This window comes from Alternaria novae-zelandiae (assembly GCF_023758075.1).
Source record: "Alternaria novae-zelandiae strain BMP 2774 chromosome Unknown scaffold_30, whole genome shotgun sequence".
NCBI classification, from domain to species: Eukaryota; Fungi; Ascomycota; class Dothideomycetes; order Pleosporales; family Pleosporaceae; genus Alternaria; species Alternaria novae-zelandiae.
Genome location: NW_026056990.1, coordinates 139,209 through 162,309, shown reverse-complemented (window position 1 = coordinate 162,309; position 23,101 = coordinate 139,209). Strand labels below are relative to the sequence as shown.

General features: G+C 53.7%; 7 protein-coding genes across 7 annotated transcripts; 2 read left to right on the top strand and 5 right to left on the bottom strand.

The window, feature by feature from the left end:
• Positions 1 to 1,262: 1,262 nt before the first annotated feature.
• J4E88_010208 (uncharacterized protein) lies at positions 1,263 to 2,902 on the top strand (the record flags this gene model as incomplete). The annotated part of the gene is made up of 4 exons (XM_049403803.1): positions 1,263 to 1,467; positions 1,532 to 2,041; positions 2,106 to 2,661; positions 2,725 to 2,902. 4 exons carry the CDS (start codon positions 1,263 to 1,265, stop codon positions 2,900 to 2,902), a joined length of 1,449 nt encoding a protein of 482 aa, XP_049250464.1.
• Positions 2,903 to 4,469: 1,567 nt separating this feature from the next.
• Positions 4,470 to 5,688, bottom strand: J4E88_010207 (uncharacterized protein; the record flags this gene model as incomplete). Its single annotated transcript, XM_049403802.1, has 3 exons — positions 4,470 to 4,635; positions 4,685 to 5,374; positions 5,684 to 5,688. 3 exons carry the CDS (start codon positions 5,686 to 5,688, stop codon positions 4,470 to 4,472), a joined length of 861 nt encoding a protein of 286 aa, XP_049250463.1.
• Positions 5,689 to 6,125: 437 nt separating this feature from the next.
• J4E88_010206 (uncharacterized protein) lies at positions 6,126 to 14,930 on the bottom strand (the record flags this gene model as incomplete). Its single annotated transcript, XM_049403801.1, has 5 exons — positions 6,126 to 7,382; positions 7,446 to 7,701; positions 7,979 to 13,367; positions 14,258 to 14,582; positions 14,631 to 14,930. The coding sequence occupies 5 exons, from the start codon at positions 14,928 to 14,930 to the stop codon at positions 6,126 to 6,128; spliced, it is 7,527 nt and encodes a 2,508-aa protein (XP_049250462.1).
• Positions 14,931 to 15,277: 347 nt separating this feature from the next.
• Positions 15,278 to 17,299, bottom strand: J4E88_010205 (uncharacterized protein; the record flags this gene model as incomplete). The annotated part of the gene is made up of 5 exons (XM_049403800.1): positions 15,278 to 15,711; positions 15,761 to 16,423; positions 16,623 to 16,937; positions 17,001 to 17,198; positions 17,263 to 17,299. 5 exons carry the CDS (start codon positions 17,297 to 17,299, stop codon positions 15,278 to 15,280), a joined length of 1,647 nt encoding a protein of 548 aa, XP_049250461.1.
• A 1,172-nt stretch (positions 17,300 to 18,471) lies between these two features.
• Positions 18,472 to 20,052, bottom strand: J4E88_010204 (uncharacterized protein; the record flags this gene model as incomplete). Its single annotated transcript, XM_049403799.1, has 1 exon — positions 18,472 to 20,052. The coding sequence occupies one exon, from the start codon at positions 20,050 to 20,052 to the stop codon at positions 18,472 to 18,474; it is 1,581 nt and encodes a 526-aa protein (XP_049250460.1).
• Positions 20,053 to 20,241: 189 nt separating this feature from the next.
• On the top strand, positions 20,242 to 20,789 carry CYP1 (heme binding; the record flags this gene model as incomplete). Its single annotated transcript, XM_049403798.1, has 2 exons — positions 20,242 to 20,274; positions 20,322 to 20,789. The coding sequence occupies 2 exons, from the start codon at positions 20,242 to 20,244 to the stop codon at positions 20,787 to 20,789; spliced, it is 501 nt and encodes a 166-aa protein (XP_049250459.1).
• A 122-nt stretch (positions 20,790 to 20,911) lies between these two features.
• On the bottom strand, positions 20,912 to 22,436 carry J4E88_010202 (uncharacterized protein; the record flags this gene model as incomplete). The annotated part of the gene is made up of 5 exons (XM_049403797.1): positions 20,912 to 21,118; positions 21,164 to 21,788; positions 21,841 to 21,899; positions 21,958 to 22,219; positions 22,429 to 22,436. 5 exons carry the CDS (start codon positions 22,434 to 22,436, stop codon positions 20,912 to 20,914), a joined length of 1,161 nt encoding a protein of 386 aa, XP_049250458.1.
• Between the last annotated feature and the right edge of the window lie 665 nt (positions 22,437 to 23,101).

Here is a 23,101-nt window from a genome sequence, read left to right as displayed (position 1 = left end):
CACAGCGGAAAGACTTTTAGCTCCTTCTCCTCAGCAGCGGCCTCGAGACGAAACCTCAGGCTAAACCGCAAACCAATCCCACCGCGGACTTGTGTCATCCAGAAACTTGGTGGGACCCATAAACCACGCACCGAAAGACCGCGTCTAACACCCCATCCGTGCGACAAGCGTGCACGCCATCTAATTTCCCCGCAATGCAGCGCATGCTCAAGATCTTGGACCTGTCTCGGCCCCCTTGGCCTAGGCCCATGTGCGACGTTGGCCTCGACTGACAAGCTATGAAAACACTTGACCTCGCGCGCACATGGCGCAACACCAAGATTTCGGTGGCTTGCCAATATGCCTTTTCTCTGCGACAAGACCACGAAGACTCCAGGGTCGGGGCTGGGCTCCTCACCGGAACCAGTCACGAGTAGTGGGCTCGGAGTATCAATGCGACGTTCATGTCAGGAAAGAGTCTTGGTATTTTGCGGGTTACCTTCCCGGGACGAGTACCGTATTTCGTGTTCTCATTGCGACGTCAGCCAGGATGGACTGGGGAGGAGGAAGAGCAAGGGATGGCATGATGGAAGCCGTCAACTCTACGCCAGAGTGCTACGTCCCTCGTTGAAGGTTGTACCAACGCGACGTGAGCGCTTACTCCCCGCTGAACTGCAAAGTTCACGATGCGGGCACCACTAGACCGAACACGAGACCACCGACCACCGGCTCCGACATACCTGTCCTTGCCAAAAAAAACACCACCGGAGGCGGGCAAAGCCAACCTGGCACTAAGCACGCCCAGCACCTAGGGTACGCCCTCCGAGCTTGTGTGCCGCACGTTTGCATGTTCGCGATTCGGCAGAACGCACAATGATAGTCAGGCTCCAAGACCAAGCAAGCGGGCAGACTTGCCTTCGGGGACCCCGCGACCCCATTCCCCCAGCGCCATTCAGCCTCAAGTGTGTCCAAGGCGGCCGGAAGAAGCGCGCTTACCATGTCTTGGAACGCATGCATGCGCGGAGGTACCTAGACAATTGTCGTGTGATTTCGGAACATCGCTTGTAGAGAAGGATCTGGGGCGAAGTATGGGATCCACCGCACTTGTGCGACGATGGAGGGCGGGGATGGAGGTGTATAAGAGTGCTACTCCACGTCCCCCGGATTGTTGATTTCCCCAGATCAACCAGCTCAGGCTTCGGTGATCCAACGGGCGTCTTACCCACACCCTTTACACCTCATACTCTTATCTTTTCAGAGAGGTTCTTTGAACACCACCCATCATGTCTGAGAAGAAGAACGATGTCGTCATGCTTGAGCAGACGATGACTCGGGATGAAGAGCTCATGAAGCCTGTGCCCATTGTCGGCAAGGTGGATTACTCTGGTGCTTACGAGAAGACTGATCCCCGAGAGATTGCGCTTGTCAAGAAGCTCGACCGATGGATTATGCCCATGTTGTGGAGCATGTACTGGCTCAATTACCTTGGTATGTCACTCCTCTCTCACAGTGATCTTCTTGGAAGCACTTACTTACACATCGCTCTGTCTAGACCGCAATGCCATTGCACTGGCCCGCCTCGACGACCTCGAAGAGGATCTCAACCTCACCAGCGAGCAGTACCAAACCTGCGTGAGCATTCTCTTCGTCGGATACCTCCTTGGCCAAATTCCCAGTAACATGTTCCTCAACCGAACCCGTCCATCGCGCTACATGGGCTGCTGCATGATGCTCTGGGCCGTCGTCTCCGCCCTGACAGCTCTTTCCAAGGACTTCACCGGTCTCCTTCTAACCCGCTTCTTCCTCGGTGTAACAGAAGCCCCCTACTACCCCGGTGCTGTCTACCTGCTCTCCATGTTCTACACCCGCAAGGAAGTCGCCACCCGCATTGCCATCCTCTACACCGGAAACATCCTCGCGACCGCCTTCGCCGGCCTCATCGCCGCAGGTATCTTCCACGGTCTCGGCGACGTCGCTGGCATCACGGGATGGCGCTGGTTGTTCATTCTCCAGGGTGCTGTTACCTTCGTCATCGCCGTTGTTGGCTTCTTCCTGCTCCCTGGTAAGTTCTCAGAACGACTGTACGAAGTGCATGTGAGACATATACTGACTTCGTACCTCTGTAGACTTCACGCACAACACATGGTGGCTCACACAAGAAGAGCGCGACCTAGCCACCAACCGCATGGCCCTCGACACCGTCGGCAACAAGGGCGAGACTTCCGTCTGGGCTGGTTTCCGCCAAGCGGGCAAGGACCCCATGGTCTGGATCTTCGCTTTCATGGCTCACATGCATCTTGCCGCCAACGGGTTCAAGAACTTCTTCCCTACCGTTGTCCAGACTCTGGGGTTCAGCAAGACTATCACGCTGGTTTTGACCTGCCCGCCTTACCTCATTGCTGGTGTCGTCACGATTGCTGTCTCGTGGTCTTCTGGAAAGTTCAACGAGCGCACTTGGCATATTACTATTTCCAAGGCCGTTGCTACCTTTGGCTTTGGACTGGCTTGTGCTGAGATTGGTACTGCGGGTCGTTACGTCGCTATGATCATCTTCACCATTGGCACTTATGGTGTTAATTCGCTCATCCTGGGTTGGTGCGGATCGACTTGCGGTCAGACGCCTGAGAAGAAGGCTGTTGCTATTGGTATCGTGACGACGGTCATGAACGCTTCGTTTATCTGGTAAGTTTCCCTTCTACTTCTTCTTCATCACCTCAAAGAATCAGTTGCTAACAGGGATGACAGGACACCATACCTATGGCCCAAGTCCGACGAGCCTCGCTACATCATCGCGCTTAGCTCCTCGGCTGCGTTCTCCGTTATGACTGCGCTGTTGGCGTGGGTGGCGAAGATTCTCTTTACCCGCAAGAACAAGAAGCTTAGGGAGCAGGATAGCGAGAACATGACCTTCTACGTGTACTAGATGTTCGTACGAGGTTGCGACACGCACAGTGTGCGATGGCTGGGCAGTGGAATCGGCTGGCAAGAGCTGGCGCAGATTAAATGGAAGATAGTACATTACGAGCCGAGAGCTCGGGGAATATGCACACACGAATGATGAATTATTCGATCTTGAAGACTAGCTGTCCCCATCGACGTGATTGCGCATTGTGATTCCCATTCTGCGAAGACTAACACATGATCTGGCGATGCAGCCTACAACCCTCCTCCCCAGCTTCCAAGATACGAATCCGTCACTACCACACGCTAACCCCACATCCACACTATAGAAGGATCGAATTCCCAATAGTACTTGAACCCTTTCTTCTTCTCCAACATCGCCTTCCCACGAGCGATCAACGCCATCTCATCGCGCTGGGAAATACCAGCCTGGATGGCTAGTTTCCTGCAAGCCAGACGCACCACTTCGTTGTAGTCGTATAAGCGCATTCGCGTGCGACTGGGGTCTGTTGGGTTAGGTCTCGACTCGAATGCAAGGCATTCAAGGTCGTTCTTGTTCAAGCAGAAGTACTTCTCGGATTTGGATACATTGATACACGTTGTCTGGGATGCGTTCAGCGTTTCGGGATTTCGCCGTTTGTTACGATAGATCCAGTTCTTCCAATTCCGCTTCCACTGCATGGGTGTGTCCAGTGGTTCTAGCATTGCTGCTGTTAACGCCGCGTCATGGTCAGCTTGTTCTCTAGCTCTTTTCGCAGCGGCTTCGCGTTCTGCGGGGGTCGGATTGGGGGTTTTGGGTTCTGTTTTGACTGGTATACTAGGAGGTTCGACCTCCTTCTTCGATGACACGGGGGTTATGGGTGGCTTGGGTGCTATCTTGACGGGTACAACGGTAGCCCTAGCTTTCTTGCTCGATGGTACGGGTGTGGTCGGCTCATCGTTACTGTCGTCAGGTGTGGCTGGGCGTTTGCGTTTCGGTGCCTTCGCGATCGAAGGTGAAGCTTCTACCTCGCTTTTCAAACCTTGGAAGACAAAGGCTCAGACTTGATATTGATGGCTGAGGAAGGTGGGGTGAGCAGCTGTGGTGCTAAGGTAGGCGAGGTGGGTTCCTCCTTGATGAGGGGTTGTGACGTTTCCTGCACCATTTTGGAGTCGCAGCGATGGAGTGGCATACTGGGTGGATGCGAAAGAGCGTTACTTAAAGAAGAAGCGATAAGACACTTGAACAGTGTCTTTGGTAGAGGTCTTAGACATATGGGACAATGCGACGTAGAGTTCACTGGATAAAGACGTTGGAACGACTGTGCCGCTTTATCAACTTGCCTTCCAAGCAAGGGTTAGACTTGCTGCACACTGCGGGGTAAATGTACCAAAACTGTTATCTTGGATGCCACGTCAAGACGCATTGAGATATTGGTAAACTACTACAGCTAACAATATCGAGATCCTTCGGCATGATGGTAGTGCACTAGTACGACACGAGTATGGTAGCCCCCACGTCAAGGCTCCGAGAAACCCCTTGCTCGCGAAAACAGGTTCACTGCACGAAACTCAAGAACAAGACTTAAGGCTTTCAGATTATTGAGAGTCTAGTAGCCACTCCGGTTGTGGTCATCCCCATACTTCTCGCACATCAGCCTATCCTCCTCATCCTCGAGCATCCGCTTGAGTTCGTCTTGTCGCATCGATTCTTTGTAGCGTGCAATCTCCGCCCCGGACCTTCCCCCTTTGGCGTACAAGAGGTTGTCGTAGTTACTGGAGAGTGTTAGCATCATTGCAGTCGCTGTGTGCATCGGTCGCTTACCCTCTGGCGTGTTTATCCGCAAACAATTTCTTTCCTTTGGCAAGGAACTCTTGTTCATTTTCCTGCGATATGCCGGCTAGCATAGCTTCTTTCCGAAAGGCTAGTTTCCCGCAATCGTCCCATCTGTAGTCCCGCTGGGGCATTTGGTTGAATGCGTTCACGGAAGGGCGATGTGGGATGCATTTGAGCTCATCTGGCTTCAGGTCGAAGAATGCCTTCGCGTTTTTGACGTTTACATTCTTTCCCAGCTCGCCTGAAGTGATTTCCTCGTAGGTCTGGTTTTTGGATATCCAATCTTTCCAGTCCTTCTTCCATTGCGCGACTTGCTTCTTTCGCTCTTTCTCGGCTTTCTTTGCATCGGCAGCTTCTTTCCTCTTCGCAGCGTTTGCGGCCTTAATTGCGGCCTCTTCCTCTTTCTTCTTAGCCGACGCGAGCTTTTTCGCAAGCGCTTCTTCGGACTGTGCTGGCTTCTTAGGTGTCCTTGGTCCACGTGAGGCTTCGCTCTTCCTCGCTACCTTTGAGGGCGTCTTCGTTTCGGCATCATCGTCGTCGTCCTCGGCCGGTCGCTTGAGGTTGGGCGTTTGCGCTTGTTCAGCTGGCTTCAGCGGCTTGACCGACGTCTCTTCGATACCCGTTACTTTGGGCCCGTGGTCATCGGAGTCTGGAGGGGGAGTTTGGAGTTGCTGGCGGCTCTCCGTTGATGATGCCGTTGCTGCATCGGAGTTCATGATGTCATTCAAGAGGGTTGAGTGCGAAGCTTGGAATAAACAGAAGGGTCAATGGCGTCAGATTGCTCAAAATACTACTGAAGTTGGGAGTTCGGGAACCAGAGATTACGGGAACCAGAGATTACAGGAACCAGGTGTGACACTCGAGATCATATATACCGCGCACTGCGTTCCGATCAAGAGACCCTGCAGCTTTGTCAACCTTATCGCATGGGGCTACAGGTGGGGTGGTGCCCGTGCCGGAGCCGTTTCCGGGCTACGTCACCCCCACCTCATTACCCCTGACGTCCCCACCATGTACCCTTCTCGTCACCAACCCTGGGACCGCTGGCACCTACCTCGCTGATCTGAAACACGACATATGTGATCGTACTCGCATCAACAATTTGTGCATCTCCAAAGCCTTCAGCGGATTAAGATATTGCCAGCACTACCTAGGTATGCTAGCTAGTGCAAAGATGATGTCACACAGTGTTACCAAGGTATATTCATTTTTCCGCTGATCTTGTACCGACGTTAGCGCAAGTGTGCCCTCCCTAGTAGGCGTTCCATTATAAAGAATCTTTTGCGACGAAAGTGAAGATCGCGATTGAGAAGCTATAGCGACAGCTCGATACTTACTACTACACAACGACGCAGCTTCAAAACGGGCATCCAAGCAACGAAAGAGAACAGAATGATAAACCACGGGTATCGCATCACCCTCCCACCCCTCAACTCAACTCCCTCAAGCTCTCCTCAACATTCTCCCAAGCCTTCGGCGACATAATCAAGCTGAGCCAATACCCCCCCGCATGATCCCTCCCCAGAATATGCACCAACAGCCTATTCGCCACATTCGGTTTCCTACTCGAGCAATGATGAAACGCAGGCATACCAGGCGGATTACTCCTCCCCTCCCTCGTATCCCCAGCCCTCACAACCGCAGGCCCAAAGTCGACAGTAGAAAAGAACTTGGCTTTCGACCAATCGGTAAAAGGCACCAACATCGCATCTGCGTCGCTGTAGAGGAGCGTAGATGGGTCGCCGGAGATGCGCTGCTCGCGGATGCTGGCGAGGACTTGGCCTTCGGTTGCTTGGGCGAGGAGGCTTTGTCTGTTGTGCAGGGCGGTGGGACCGAGGGGGCCGGTGGACATGTCTGGGGTGACGAAGATGAAGCCGGGGACGAGCATGTTTTGCATGTACATGCCTTTTGCGTTGATGAGGGAGGGGAGGCGGAAGCGCGCGTTCATGGCGTGGAGGGCGGTTAGGGGGCGGGGTGATGGGAGGGATGATGCGATACAGCGGAGTGTCCATGCTGTGAGGATATCGCCGTCGCTGATGAACGGTTTCTCGTCTATGCCACTGTCGTTCTTTTGTGTGGGGAGATCTTTCTCGGCCGCCGCCCGCAGCTTTGCTACGACGTCCTTGGGCAGGTAAATCGTCTGTGACTTTGGAGCGGGACCGGTAAGCATATCCCACGCGAACCTCGCCCCAAACTTGACCATACTCAGCCCTTTCAGCTGTTTAGCCTTGAGTATGTACTCCTCTGCCGGCTGAGTCGCGTTATCAGTCAGTGCACGTAGCGCGTCGTCCTGCGCACCCAATACAGGCGGTACTTCGGACTCTTTTCCGGCTAATACCAGAGACCAGGCGCGCAGGAGGTTTTGGTTGCCGATTACGTCCATGAGGGTATGGGGCCAGGAGAGCCCCACGAGCGTCGCATCAGTAAAAGAGGTGATGTGAACTGAGATCTGTGGCGTATCTCCAGAGGTAAGGTCATCCAACGTCATGGGCGCGTCGGAGCGAGCAGCCAGGTCGTTGAACTCCGTGGGCCCTGGACATGTCACAACGGCTCCGTTGGCTTTGGGAAGCTTCTTGCCCAGTTCGTGTTCTTCGATGGAAGTGTTGATGGTGACATGGCTGTACGAGAAGGCGGGTCGCGCAGATGTGAACTGGCGTGGCACGTGGATCTCTAATGCGCCCTTGTCCTATCGTCCAACTTGTTAGCCGTCCTACTTCTACTAAGAGAAGAGCCATGGGATGCTACTCACGTTGAGTCTCAAGCGGCCTCCGAGCTTCCTCCAGTCCCCGGTCTCCAGGAGCTTTGCTAGAGAGGACTGGAGCTTGTCTGCATCAAGAACGTCGTTGAAGCATAGTGTCCACGCAATTATGATGCTACGAAAGGTCTTGGTGTCATCTAGTCCATGCACTGGGTAGACGTCGTCGTCTGCATATGGGTCTGGTGTATCATTGGACGGTGGGGAAGACTGTTTCGTGAATCGCTTGAGGAAATCCATTGCCGAGACGCTAAGTTTGGGAACTGGGGAAAATGGGCGACAATGATCGTTATTCGTGATGCTATCTACTTCGCTCCTCTGCTTTTATTACAGTCAGAGAATGCTTGGCCAAACACGTGTTCGGAAGACGGATTCGTTGGTAGCCGGAGAATATGTTGTTATCGTGGCATCAAAATAGGGGCTCGCTAGATCGGCGCCTCATCTCCGGATTCTCTGTCTCAGGTAAAACTAGCCGCACGTGCCAGCACTACAGGCGATCGGATGACGGACACTAGCGATCCGCCTACGTTCCATGCGCTCCAAACCACGCATCGACCTCGTCGCCTGTGGCAAGCTCGTCGTCGTCGTCGTGGATGGCTTCAACTCTGCCATGCCTGCGCCTGAACCGCCTCCCCCTCACCCGCGTCGTAGACTCATTCCGCTTCCGCAATGCCAGTCGCTTCGCAACCTCATTTGCCTCGACCAGGCTGACCAGCTTCCTCTTCTGCCCTTGATTCTTCTCGGCAAACTCCTTGCAGACTTCCCACACCTTTGTCGTAGCATCGCGAGTATCTCGGGACTTTTCGACGAAGGATTCTGGACGTCGTGAAAGCACGTTAGTATTCACGTTCCCGATACCAAGATGTCTGTGGCGACGATTTTGCCCTGCGTCGCTGGGAGGCGGAGGGTTGCTGAAGACCTCTTGAGCCAGATATGTATCCTCTGCCATCTCAAACGGCGTACGTCCTGATGCGTTCTCACGGAAGAGAAGGTCAGGACGGCATTGGAGCATGACGCGCAAGACTTGATCAGTACCACGCCGTACGGCAAGATGGACAGGCGTGTCGCCCTCGCCATTGACGATACTGAGGTCGTCGCCTTTGTTGAGCTCGAAAAGAAGTTTGAGAATGTTTTCGTGGCTCTCCGAGTTATAACTTGTTGAATTGTGGGGAAGAGCGACGTGAAGCCAGCGTGCAAGAGGTGTAGCTGCGCCAGGAGCCGCCGTTGTGCGTTCGGTGAACAGGCTAGAGAGAAGGCGAGTGTCGATGAGCGCCAAAAGCTCGCGGAGCTTCTCTAGGTCTAGCTGGTAGTTCAAATGTTTGTGCAGGATTGAGTGGATAATGTTCGCTCCGGTGTTGTCGCGTGTGGTTTGATCGGCACCAGCTTCCAGAAGAACCTTCACCATTTCGACACGGTGCTGAGAGAAAGCAAGCTGCAGGGGCGTCATGCCATTCGCAGAACGATGTCCAATCGCCTTGGGATGAGTTTTGCATAGATGTCGAAGCAGGCTCACCGACTCTTCACCCTCCTTGCCCAGAACCACCGAATGGAGCAGTAGATGCGAGCGTAGGTCGAGCCACTTTGTGATAGACGACTGTAGGCCGCCTTGGGTCTTCGCCAGGTTCTGGATGCGAATATCGTCTCGATGACTGTCCGCAAACTCCATATAACAGCGCAAAGCGGTGTCACTAGCGAACCACTCGACGCTCTCCAAACTTGTGTAACGAGCGGCATGAAGTAAAGGCGGATGCTTCGCCCCAACTGCTTTCGTCTGGGTCTCTCTCCCTTCATTCGCCCAGTCCGCTCGCTTCCTGCCGTGCACCGATAGCCCTTGGTAGTACTTTGGCTTCACGGGTATCTCGATGCCGCTCTTCTTCACAAGATCGTCCAAAGGAATGCCAGCCCCAGTGTTCTTGATGATGATTCCTAGCAGGCGGGTACGACTCAAGCGGATCGCGTACCAGAACTCGGCTTCGTCGAAACGGAAGAACCTCGGTGCAGTCTCATCGTCGAGTTCGGTGTTGTGTTGCGTGTACTCCTGAGCTCTGGCGATCAGGAATTGTAGTAGATCGGCATCGTCTAGATAGACTGCCAATTGGAACAGACTATGCGGCCGCACATCCTCGGGGATCTTGACGGGTACCGGGTTACCACTAGACGAGTCCAAAGGCGGTTGACCACGGAGGCTGCTTGAGAGCTCTGGGTGTGGAAGCCAGGGTGAGACCGATGCAGCATCGTGTTCGAGAAAACGGAACGCCGGGCACGTCCACGACATCATCTTGAGTGGCGTCACATTGCTTTTGACTTGACTCTGCACCTCTCCAATGTTCTCAATAGTGAAGCAATCATCCACAATCTCAGCGTAGATCTCGAAATCATCCTCACCATCGTCACTGCTACCGTCGTCATCATCTCGGGGCTGGAGACTGTGTTTGACCAATGGCTTCTCTTCGGGCACATATTGCGCATGTGCAATCTCCAAGACAGCACGAGCGATTCCATAGTGCTTCCGCAGAATGGCGATAGAGAACGGCGAGTAATCCTGCGAGTTCTGAACAGCGATTTGCAGGGGAGTCTGATTATCTCCCCACATCGACAAGGTAAGCTCTTTGATCGTCGGAAGATCGCCATCCCAGCAGGCTTGGAACAACTTGAGGTAAGCTTCCCGTCGTTCGTCGGTCAGGTCAGAAAGCCGGAAGGTGAGCAACGGATTCCACGGCTTTGGAGGGTCAGGTCCATAGCTACCATAATTGTACTGTTGTGGTGGGGGTATCCTGATTTCGGTATCTGGATGCAGCTCTTTGAAGGTCTTCGCCTGTCGTCTGAGCAGCTCTGACTCCAATGCTTCGAACTCTTTCAATAGCGCCTGGACAGCCGACTTCTTCTCACTCGTACCCTCGGGTTCTTTCTGAGATTGTTTCCACTTCTCGTGGCTCTCCAAGTCTTGTTCGTAGATCCGTTTGGCGCTGTCGATCTGATCACTCACCATCCAATGAGCGTAGGTACCCGGTTCGAGTCCTCCAAGATATTCAGTATCTTCCTTGAGCGGTACTGGGGCGAATTGCTCGGACCGCCGGTAGTTATCAATGCGGTCCACCCAGCCTTCGGAGCACAACCACCCATCTTGGCCATCAACTTTGCCCTTCTCGATAAAGGTCTGTAGTTTTCGCACATTGTACCGAACAATATCCAAAAGGGTGCCCGTATCGTTGTCGTGTGTGTTGTTGCTCTTGTCCAGCGCGCACCAAGCCTTGGGAGTAAGACTGTTGATATCTGCTCCAGCATCCAGAAGCTTCAAGACTATCGACAGTGCCTCGTAACGAAGTGCAGTGAATACAGGCTGCTCGACGTTTTCTCTGAACGTCTTCTGGTTGTGCTCGGCAGTGTGGTATGCCGAATGAAACCCCTTGGTTTTCGCAACGGTAGAGTAAGTGGCGAAGTCAAGCTCAGGCTTCGCGCCCAGCTCTAGAAGTGCACCAACTCCAGCGGCATCACCATGTTCAATGGCTGTCTTCAGAGGACTGTTCACGGTGGGTCTGAACGAATAGCCACTCAGCGATATGTGATCGGCGGCTTGTTGCGCCAAAGGCTTGTTTGCGGATATTAGAGTGGTGAGCAGATCGGCGCCATGCGCAGCGAAGTAGTGCAACGCCGTGATGTGGCTGGTGTCGCCCTGTGCCGGCGATGCACCCAGGCTGACGAGCAATCTAGTCATGTCCTTGGCCTTCTCAGGCGAGAGCTGTAAAGCGAGAACGACTGGCAGGATCGCCGCGCGCGGAGACTTGTTGTAGTCGTTGACAAGCTTGACCGGCAATAGTACATCGGCTCCAAACTCCTGAACGAGAGTTTTCACGACGTCGGTGTGGCCGTTTGCAATGGCCAGATGAAGCGCAGATACCGGTGCGTCCCAGGCGACTACGTTGACGTCGTACACATCGGGCTCGTCGTCATTTGCATCATCTGGGAGGTTATCGTGGTCTTCTGACTTTTTGGGGTCTATCTTGATGACAGAGCCTTCAGTAGTCGCATCGGCATTATCGGACTCATCATCAAGTAAATCGACGTCGTCATCCTCATCGTCGTCGTTCTCGCTGTCGTCATCGGAAGCATGTTCCTCGGTGTCGTTGGTACTGGTAGCATCTGGTGTTTCCAGGAGGATCTGGTTCTTCTTCTTAAGAGCTTCTTTCTTTGCCTCTTCTTCTTCGTTGGCCTCACTCTTGATGAGAAGAGCTCTGACCATCTCTGCCTCACCGCGCATGGCAGCGAGGTGGAGCGCGGTCTTACCATCGAAGATGCGAGCTACGATGCGAGCTCCAGCATCGATGAGAGCTTGGACAACCTCTGGAGTTGAGGTCATGACCGCCAAATGAAGTGGAGTACGCCCAGTGTAGTCCCTTCGGTTGGGATCAGCACCCTCTTGACTGAGCCAATCCCGGACATGCTCGAGATCTCCGTCCACTATAGCCTGACACAGTCGCGCTGTATTGCCGACATATGCCATCTCGGTCCAATCATCATCAGTAAGAGGGTTAAATGAGCCGATTGATTGCCGTCCAGGGTTGTCTTTGATGAAAGACAATGTGCCAGACACATAGATCTTGCTTTCCTCAGCTGCAATCTCCTGATCTTCTGGTGTGGTGGGCTCGGGACAGAACCCGCAACAGTCCCCAATTACATCGATTGCGTTGCCAAAGAAGGAAGGGTGTCGATGTAGTGTGGTCTGTCGATCCTTAGGTCGATTCCATTCGGCGTTGAGTAGCAAGTCCTTCGCAAAGAGCAACCTCTCAATCTTCCGAGCATGGAACTTCGGCCCGTATGGGATGGTGAAGGTATGGTAATCGCTGACCTCATCAGTCTCTACCCACTCGGCAACATCTTCGTCATGCTGTTGCTTGATGTCGCCTTTGAGCTTCTGCGTGGCCCAACGATTGATGGCTGGTCTGCCACGTTCAGCACGACGCTGATCAACGTAAGCGTCACGGTCAGTGCTTTTCGGCAATTTCTCAAGTACTAGCAACCTGGCCAGTCCGAGAGTGCGACCGAAGGAGCGTTCGAACAGCGTGGGATCAATACGCGACCGATCAAGGAGCGGCCAGTAGACTTCGAAGCCGCGGCGTGCATACTTGGACAATCGGTTTTCGTATGACGGGGAGCGACGTGTCAGGTCGATGGTGTTGATCTGCGTCATGTATGCAGCGATCGCACGAGGACTGGCGTAGACTTGCTTGCCATCGTATGCCGCACAGGAACAATCAACATCGAAGCCTGTGAGAATCTCGGAAATAGATCTGTAAATTCGCAGGACAATCTGAACGTGACGAGTGGGATACTGGGAAGCGATGGTAATGGCGTTCTTGGTACGGACGGTGGTTGTCTCTGTCAAGATGGAGTCTCTGATGCGTTGTTCAATCTGCTTGATCTTCTCAATGGCTTGCTCTTCGGTAAGGTCGTAGAGGAAAAGATCGACATCCGAAGCCGGGGCCAGTTTCTGATGATAGTATTCGCGTAGGGCGCGCTTGGAGCCACTATGTTCCTCTGGAACCGGCAGCAACGAAGTTACAACAGCGCTACCTGCGACCACCACATTGGACCAGTCCATGTCAACAAGCGATGACTCGGAAAAGAGCTGGAAGTTGGTCTGGAACTCATTGAGTGATTGCACAACCGCCGGAGAGCCAGTCGGCTTGCGGTCCTCCTCGTCGAGAGGCATGAGATAGCGCTCACGCTCAGCCTCGGATTCATACTCGGGGTTGCGAGCGCGGATCTTGAGTTCACTTTCGCGGCCTGCGAATATGGGAAGGATGTTGGGCTCGGCAATAGCGGGGTGTTCTGGTTGCTGAGCGAACACCTCGCGCAGCTTGGAGTCATATTCCTTGTAGGGTTCGAGCAAGGTGTGCAGTGATGTCTCTGGATGGGCTGCGACATGAGTAATCCAGTCGGTATGACGAACTGGGACTTGAGGAAGGTCAATCATTGTCGATACCTGCTTTTGGGTTGTGGTTGAAATGGCGTTGTGAGAAGTGGTAGAAAGCGCGTGTGTTGGAATAGAATTGAGATGGTTGAACAAAATGACTGCTGAAGACGGAAAAACGACGGATTATATATCTCCTTCAGCATTGGGATCTCGTTCGTGCTTGATGATGGCAGCCTGTATCATGATGGAGTTGGATGCTGCAGCGGTGTGGCGTGTTGAGGCAAAAGAGGGTCGAGCTAGGCAACGACGCGCCGTGGCCCATTTTAGCGACGGGAAGACGTGTTTGGGGACCACAGCAGCCTGACGAGACAGGCAGCAGCGAATCATGGTTAGCAGCGTGTATTGAGTCCAACGCGAGCTGCACACGAGTTCATGTGATGCATGACGCGACGGATGTGACAAGTGAGGGTAGATCTCAATGAGGTGCTCGAGGTTTGCCACGAACACGCTTGTGCAAAAGAAGGATAGCGCAGCCAGCGGCTTGGCACCCCCCGCTGGCAGCAGCGAGATCTCGCCATCTTCGGCATCATCATGTTCCACACGTTCTCGATACCGGCACCACTTCTACGTCCAATGGTACATGGCTCTGTCACGCCTTCGAACAACTCACACAGTTTCTACTCCCTGATCGGCGAGTACAGCGAAATCTGCCCAACGAAGAACATGATAATCGTCAGAGCCGCAACAGCCGTGAAAACTATCGCAACCTATCATCAAATCAGCCTTGAAACCTTCCAGATTCGCCTCGCCTGAGATCATACCTTGTCCCCATCGTCTAATCCTCCAGAATTACCCAAATTCGACGTTGCACTCCACACGAGCAGAAACATACCCACAACCATGCAGATAGTCGCGGATATGAGAAACATGACTGGCATCTGCCAAGTCAAGACCTGGACAAGGTTTGGCGCACGACGACCCGTTCGTTTCCAGCGACTTCCTTTACCAAGTAGCTTGTGAAGATTGGCGAGGCCATCGCGGTGCGACGAAAGCCGATGTAAACGAACGGTCTGGTCGGCTGCGCTGATGATGGAGAGCATTGTGATGATGATGCCACAGTACCACGATGTCCGGACATACCACGGAGTGGGCCTGCCAGTGGTGAGGATATTCGGCCAGCTGCCTGTCGAGGTAAGGACACCCGCAAGCAGGGCGGACTTGACCATCGTCAGCGATGCGGCATCATCAATGGATACAGTACTTACCACGACACCAACAAAGTTCAGCTCGCTTAGCTTGTTGTCTCTCCATTTTTCGACAAGCTCATCTCTCTCGCTTTGGTCATGCGTGTTGAGCAAGATCTCTAAAGGGTCATACGTTGAGGGGTCCGGTAAGAAGATGCCACCGCCGAACATCTGCGGTGCGCAAAAACAACTGCTTTGCCGCTTGCGTTTGTTGTTCGACGTCTCTGGATGTAGGGGTGGCTGGGTAACACCATTCGATCCTCGGTCTGCTGCTCTCCATTCGACATCGTCCGGCTCTCGGGAAGAAGAGGTACGGAACATGGTTTACTCGGTATCTGGAGGATCGAATAGGTTGTGGATATGGGCAACAGTGGCCTCCATTGACTTTATCAAAGGTTTGCCAGAAGCAAACAATGCTGCGGTGTTCGAGAGGTGTTCGCCGATTATGACGCACATCGCGCCGCTAGCTGTAGCGCAAGTCTTCAAAGCTCAGTCAATCACAGCCTCTGCATCGTTCAGTCGCAATGCAGCCAAGTCTACCTACGCTGCGAACATCAAAAGCCATGCAGGACGCTTAATGTCAAAAACGCAAGCGTTCAAATAAAGTCTCGATTGTAATTACGGACCTCGGCTACACATCCACTGCGTTCCAGCACCCTACAACCAGCTCAATGCATGACCACAGCGACATGATCGTCCATGTACTTGGAAATATCACCCAAAAAGCATGCCGCGATGATACTGACTCCGCCAAACGCTATGCTGACGTAGTACACGTACTTGTACGCCTCTGCGTAAGCGAGCTGGCCAGCGTACACGACCAACTCATACGCACCCGGCACGTCCTTGATACCTGGAAGCTCATGAAGAAGCGGGAGAAGCGATCCGCCGGTAATGGCGATTGCCTCTCCGATGATCTCAGGCGATGTGATGTTGAGCTTGGTGACCATTGCGCCGCCGATGTAGTGGGTTGCGGCGGGAACAAATTTGGAGATGAAGACGTTGTAGTACACGCAGTATCCGATCGAACCACCAATGACGCGGATGGCAAGGGTAAGAGCAGCGATTGTTGCGATGAGGTCGTCTGGGCAGATGATAGTGGCTGACGAGGTCAGTAACGCGTTCGTCGATCAACGCGACGTGAAACTTACAGATGATGGATGCGGGCACAACGATACCACCAATGCCGAGACCAGCGAGAACCAACAATCCCCACAGTTGGTACAAGTTGTCCACGCGACCGATAGAAAGAGCACCGCAGCCTGCCGTCATCATGATCGACGAGACGATCAAAAGCTCCTTGTTGTGACCGCGGAGCAACGAAAGCAACCACAGCACAATACAAGCCCCAGCCAGAATCGAGAACCCAACAGGAATACCCCGGATACCGACACCAACAGGATCATGACCATAAACGTTGAACGCCTGCGTCGGCCAGAACATAAGGATAGAGAAGAAGTTGGCTCCAGAGATGAACGTAATAACAAGTGTCAGCCCAAGAATCCGGGGCTCCTGACGAAGTCGCTTGGGGAACATGGGATGTTTAGCTCCGTAAGCTTCCCAGAAGACAAAGGCAACGAGGAAAGCGACGCCCAGGATCAAGGGCGCGAGCACGTGTGCGCTGGACCACTTGTACTGGTAGCCACCCCACTGCATACCCATCATGAACAAGATCATACCGGCAACAGACAGGAAACCGCCGATGTAGTCGATCTGTGCGAGAACCTCTCTGCGGCTCATACCCACGCTGTTGACGCGGGGAGGAGGGTGGTAGAACACGAAGGTCAGGACGAGACCGATGAAAGCCCAGAGACCTGAATTGTTAGTTCCCGTCTCATGCGTTGTTGGGAGAATGGAGGAGATACTTACCACACCACATCCCAATCCACCTCCAAGCCCCCGGACTCTGACTAGCAATAAGCTGCGCCCAAAGCACACTGGGACAAAACGGCAAAATCGTAAACACCAAAATCGCAACATACTTGCCCCTCTGACTCGTCGGCGCAAGCTCACTCGTCACCGCCAGCGCCGTAAGTTCGTTGATGCCCGCGCCCACACCGCTAAACACCATTCCTGCAATGAAGATATTCATGGAATGGGCGGTTGAGCAGATGATCATGCCGAGGATCAGGAAGCACGCGCCGATCATGGCGACCCACCGGCGGCCGACAATGTCGGAGATGGAACCGACGAAGGGGCATACGGCGGCGAGGGAGAGGAGGTTTGCCAGGATAAACCAGATCCAGCGGTCGGTGCCGCCTATGTCGGCGTAGATGTAGGGGGGGACGCCGCCGAAGAGGTAGACGGGGATTTGGCTGCCTGTCCATACTATTCTTGTTGTTAGCGAGGGGACTCCGTTGTGTATCAGTCGTCTGGGAAGGCTATACGCACGGAAAGCCATAGCGACCAACGCCATAAGTCTCTTAAAGTTCATAGGCTGCTCAGCGTCGTGGTCCTCGCCGTCACCGGCTGTCCGCAAGCCATCTTTTTCGTAGTAGTTGGTATGTCCGGGGACTTGCTCGTTGGTGTGAATTTGCTCGATGTGATTGAACGCTGGTTTGGAGGCTGAGGGGGAGTGGTCTGAGACATCTATTGTTGGATTGGGTTAGTACATGTGTGGGTGGATGTGGAGTTGGGGTGTAGGGTTACGTACCAGAGCCATCGCTGTGGTCTCGCATCGTGTTCTTCATAGTCTACGTATGGAAAAGACCTCGTAGACAGGAATTCAGAGCTTCAACTTTAACAGTACAAACGAAGCTGTCAGTCCTGCGAAAAACTTTCGTTTGGAGGCTCAGCGGGGCTCTTATGCATCCATGTACTTGGAACCCACCCTTGCCTTCACCACGCCCCCGTCCATCGCATTCCCCACCCACGACTCAGGCTGCGGGGTATTTCCCACCTAACATCCAGCTAGTCCTCACATCGTCCCTCTTCCTCCAAATCCCTCCCTTTCCCTCCATTATCCTCCTTCACACTAGCCCCCAGATCCGTGGTCTAGCCCATCCACCCACCGTCCCCATCCGCGCATCTGGATTCGTTTCTCGCACCACGGCCGCGGTAACTTTCCAACACGCCTACCTGACACTTCCGCCACGTTACCAACTGCCTATCACTTCCTTCCGTACCATGTCCATGGGACACCGGGGAAGTGTTGAATGGGGTTAGCGTGGCTGCGTAGTGTGTATGTACCCCGCAATTGCTTGGTCGAGCTTGTCGCAACAAGCAAAGAAGCGGCTGAACAAGCTTTTGGCGAGGTTTGTCGATCTTAGATGGTTTCGTTGGAAAACCTGGGGATGGGGATAAAGGTGAACGGGGATCGGCGGGGGACGGTGGGTTGGTGTTGGTAACCTTGGAATGGAGAGGTGGTGCGGCGATTCCGTATGTAAGGAGAGGGCTTCAGCTGGGATGGCACATACGGGTACTTGGGACCACGGCAGTTTCTTCACTCGCTCACTCGCTCTTCGCACAATACACCTCCGCGCGGCTTTTACCATCGGTCCTATTCGCGCGGAGAAAAGTCCGCGTTGAATGCCTACAGGGGAGTATGGGCTTGACCTGCCCGTACAGATGCATCGTGTCTAGTCCCGTGAGCTATGCTCGCTCTCGCGTATGTACGATAGCGACACCGGAGTGGATGCTTGATACGCCACAAGTACGGCTGTTCGGCTACGGGGGTCATGCAGCCTGTGTTCTTGATTCGAGTTGCCTAGGTAGAATGAGAGGATGGGAGATGTTGTTGTGAGGCAACCGCTGGGCTTTTACTGAGATGGATTCGCGCGCTGGTTTGGGAATGGATATTGATTGCTGGTTCTTTTTACCACTATCAATGTAGTTACTTCGGTAAGGGAGGTAATGGCACCTATCATCTCAGCCCATCCATCTCCAAGCTCACGTTATCCGCTCTCGAACCATAAACGCCTCCATCCAAGATCCACTGCTCATTATCATCGTTATCATCCTGCACGCGACGCCACGTCTGCTTCCTCCCACCTTCACCCGCATTCTCCTTGCCTTTACTTTCCTGGACCTTAATAGTCGGCCTAATCAGCCCACCCAACAGCGGATTCTTGCTGAACGCCCCGCTCCCACTCGATAGCGTATTCCCATCTCGGGGCCGTTGAGTAGGTTCGGGTGGCTCATCTTCGCTCTCCGGTGTAGCCGGCCTCTCGGTAGCAGCCATGCGCTTGACAAGCTTCTTGCCGGAGAGATCGATGCTGGCGACTACTTTGCGCTTCTCGTACTCTGGGCGCGCATTCCAGTCTTGCTCGCGCAGGGCTTTTTGCTGGCGCTTGAGCTGCATGGCGCGTTCTTGCGGGCTGGCCCACATGCTGAGGCCGGCTGTTGTGGTTTCGAAGTCGGCGGCTTCGTCGTGGACTTGTGTTCGTTTGGCGTTTTGGGCTTGGAAGGCGAGCAGCTTGTCTCTGTGCTGTTTTGCTTTTGCGAGCTTCTCGTTCTCAGACTCGACGTCCGAGGCGGGATTGGAAGATGCGGGTGTTCCTGTGCGGGGTGTTGAGAACGGGCGTGGTGCGAGCGAGACATCGGCACGCTTCTGGCCCGCGTTGTTGGCGGCCATCTTCTCTTTTCCGCGCTCTTCGCGGAGAACGCGCACCATGGATTGGATGTCTTGTGCACTGAATAAAGCTGAGTTGCAGAAAGTGCATGGGCCGATGCCTTCCTTTACGCAGATGATCTTTCCGCAATTCAAGCAGTTTGGCGCAGCTTCGAGCAAAGGATGCCTGGTAGCCATGCAATTGCATTTCCGCTTGCTGTTATCTTGTGGGGCAAGAGTAGGGTTCGTCTGGATCTCGAGCGCTCTGATTGCTGACTCCAGATCATTGAGTGCCGTCGAGGCACCATGCATAGGCGTGCCACCGGTAACATTGACCTTTGCCTTTGCCTTTGGTTTCGTATCGGAAATGAGTTGGCCTGGAAGTTTCTTCGCTGGTTGCGGAGCAGGCGAGACACCACGGGATTTGGGGGTTGATGTCCCCGATGACGTAGTGAAGGTTGGTAATTGCAACCCATCAGGTTGTTCTTGTAAGCCGAATTTAGCAGCCTTGGGCTTTGAGCTACCCGCCATGTAATCTTGTTCATCTTTTTTGAGATATGCACCAGATACGTTGCCATGGTCCTCTACTTGTCGTGGTGGCGGAAGTTTGTTCAAACCGGGTTTCTTCTTCTTTGGCTTCGCCCTGGGTACTTCTGACATGCCATTTGACACTTGGGCCTGGCCAGAGCCGCTGGAAGGTTTCGCCTTTCTCCGGTTGTTAAACGAAGAGATAAACTCAAGTGCTTGCGGGCTATCGCCTAAGAAGTTCTGCAGATGGTCCGCTGCTTCTTTGGGCGATAGTGACTCAGTATAGGATATTAGTTGCTTCAGTGACTCATCGTCTAGAGGAACAAGCTTCGATAGCTGGGGCAATGCCCAGTTTGAGAGATCCATGTTCTTGTTGATGGGGTTGTGGTTGCCAAATGTCAGAATAGGTTGTTAGCTGTGAATCATCACTCTGAGCTAGTAGCTGTGGCGCAGATGTGTGGCTGGTGTGCGGTCCGTGCCCCGAAGTTCACATGGAATTCCAGCTCGTGGGGAAGCTGCCATCACAGTCCTCATACCCTCAACTACACATTCACCATGGCTACCGACATCGCGCTCGATACCACTATTGTACGTTAATCTTCCCATACGATAAACACCCTTACTAATCAGAGCAGGGCACCATTGTCATCGAACTCTACAACGACCACGCGCCCAAGACATGCAAAAACTTCTCGACGCTCACGCAGCGCAACTACTTCAACGGCCTGATCTTCCACCGCATAATACCAAACTTCATGATCCAAGGCGGCGACCCCACGGGTACTGGAAGAGGAGGTGAGAGCATATATGGAGACAAGTTCGAGGACGAGATCAGCCCCCAACTCAAGCACACCGGTGCAGGCATCCTCAGCATGGCCAACTCCGGTCCGAACACCAACGGCTCCCAGTTCTTCATCACATTGGCGCCGACTCCGTGGTTGGACGGCAAGCACACCATCTTTGGAAGGGTCAAGAGCGGGATGCAGATCGTGAAGAAGCTGGGCTTGGTCAAGACAGACAAGGAAGACCGCCCTGTGGAGGAAGTCAAGATTGTCAAGGCATACCTCGTCGACGACGGAGCGATGGCGATGCAGCGATACTAGCGCGGAGGGGGGCATCACCAGGCGTCGACGCGATCGCATGACAGAGCGCATTAACGCGACACTCAATGCTTGAACGTGAGTTACTCAAAAATGAAATGTAGATTAATTACTCATACGTCCAACTAGTTCAGAGCTCCGTTCGGATGGATCAACACCTTCGTATACCCCTCGATTCTCTTGTCAAACTTCTCGTATGCCGTCGGCGCGTCGTCGATGTTGATCTCGTGCGACACGACGAAGCTCGGCTTAGCCTTGCCCGATACAATCATGTCGCGGAGATACCTGTTGTACGCCTTCACGTTACACTGCCCGGTGCCAAGATGCAAGCCCTGCCGTCGTTAGTGGTGGATCACAACTTCGAGCCACGAACATACCTTTTCGAATAGCTTGCCGAACGAGATCAGAATTTGGCCCTTCTTGCTCTGCTCGTCTGGGGCTCCTGGATCAGCCGGCACATACAATCCTGGAATACCCAAGCCTCCCGTTGGCCGGGTCACCATGATCAACTGGTCCAAGACAACGTTTGGCTTCTCCTTGCTACCGGACGCGTCCACGGCTTGATACCCGACCGCGTCGACCGCGCGATCCACCATACCGTCATTGAGCTTGATGATCTGCTCAACCGGGTCGCTCTTCCTGAAGTCAATAGGAATGCATCCGATCTTCTCCGCAGCTTGCAGTCGCTCAGGCACTGTGTCGACTACGAAGACCTTGCTCGCGCCTCGTAGGATACCACTATAAGCTGCCATGAGACCAACAGGACCCGCGCCAAACACCGCGACGCTTTCGCCGGACTGGAAGCCAGCGAGCACCAGCCCATGCCAGCCCGTTGGGAATATATCTGCTAGCAGTATGAAGTCGGCTTCGTGCTCGGTTCCTTTGGGTAGTTTCAGGGCGTTGAAGTCGGCGAAGGGGACGCGGAGGTATTGTGCTTGGCCGCCCTGATACGGGCCCATGGCTACGTAGCCGTAAGCGCCGCCGGCGAAGCCTGGGTTTACTCTGTGCCATTGTTAGGACAGGTGCATGATAGCCTTATTGGAGTTCGACTTACCCAGTGCAGAACGCTGTTTTGCCCTCCTCGCAATTGCGACACCTGCCGTCGGCGACATTCTACAATCCATCGCGTCAGCCCTCCGCCATCCGCACCACATCTTCACGGAATACTCACAAACGGCAACACAATCCTATCCCCCTTCTCCAAAAGCGTCACGCCGGCACCAACCTCGATAATCGTCCCCATATTCTCATGACCAAACACCAGACCCGCCTCCGCAGCCGTCCGTCCCTGATACATATGCAAGTCCGACCCGCAAATCGCCGCCGTCGTAACCTTGACAATCACATCATCTGGATGCTGTATCGTAGGCAGTTCGACGTCCTTGACCGAGACCTTGAATGGGCCCTCGTAGTGCACTGCTTTCATCTTGGAGCTGGACATTTTGGGGGTTGTTGCGGTTGTTGCGGGTGTCGCGTACAGATGTGTAGGGTTCAGAGGTTCAAAGATACAGGATATAAGGAGTTCGTCGCGACAATAGGGCTGTGCGCGTATGGTATGAAGAGGAAAAGTCGCAGGGGACAAAAGGCACGTTGATCCTACAACGGAACCAGACCCAGTCTATGATGTATGACGACCCCTCACCTGGGCATCTTCGGTACTTGCAAGCTTGCAGGAGTTGGGACCAGAAGCGTCTGGCTGGCGTCATTATTGAGGGGCTGACAGCGGAGAGAGGGTCGATCAAGTGTGGGGTACCGGTTCCGAGTCGGAACGGACGCTTCGGAAACTAGCGCGTTGCGTCGAATGCGCTCGAGATCACTTGTATCCGCGTGGTCAGTCTTTTTCGCATGGTAGGGAAGCTTGGAGGATCGGTCACGCCGATGTTTAGGTGCTCTACCATTTTTAGACTTTAAGCTGTCTAGAGCGGAAGAGGACCTAAACATCGGCGTGGGAGGTCTTGCTTGGTTCTGTATTGTGCGGAAAACGTGGAACGCTGATCGACGTCTCAGGTCTTCTTTGATAGCGTTCTCAAGGGATGGGGATCATGAGCAAGAGATAAGGAGAACCTCACTGCAGAATTCATGCTTGCTCATTCTGAGCGAAATGTAAAGTGAACACCTTTTTCAAGATTTCTAGCTTCCTCGGAGCCATGACTCCTGTGATGTGATATGTTCGAGAAAAGGCCATCATCGTAAGCAGAGTCGTATGAGCAATGTAGTGCCCAGATGGGATATCCCCGAATAAAGTCCCGTCCAAACTCCAAATTCCAAATTCATCCCGCATCCAAGAGATATACGGGAATGATCATACCCACCTC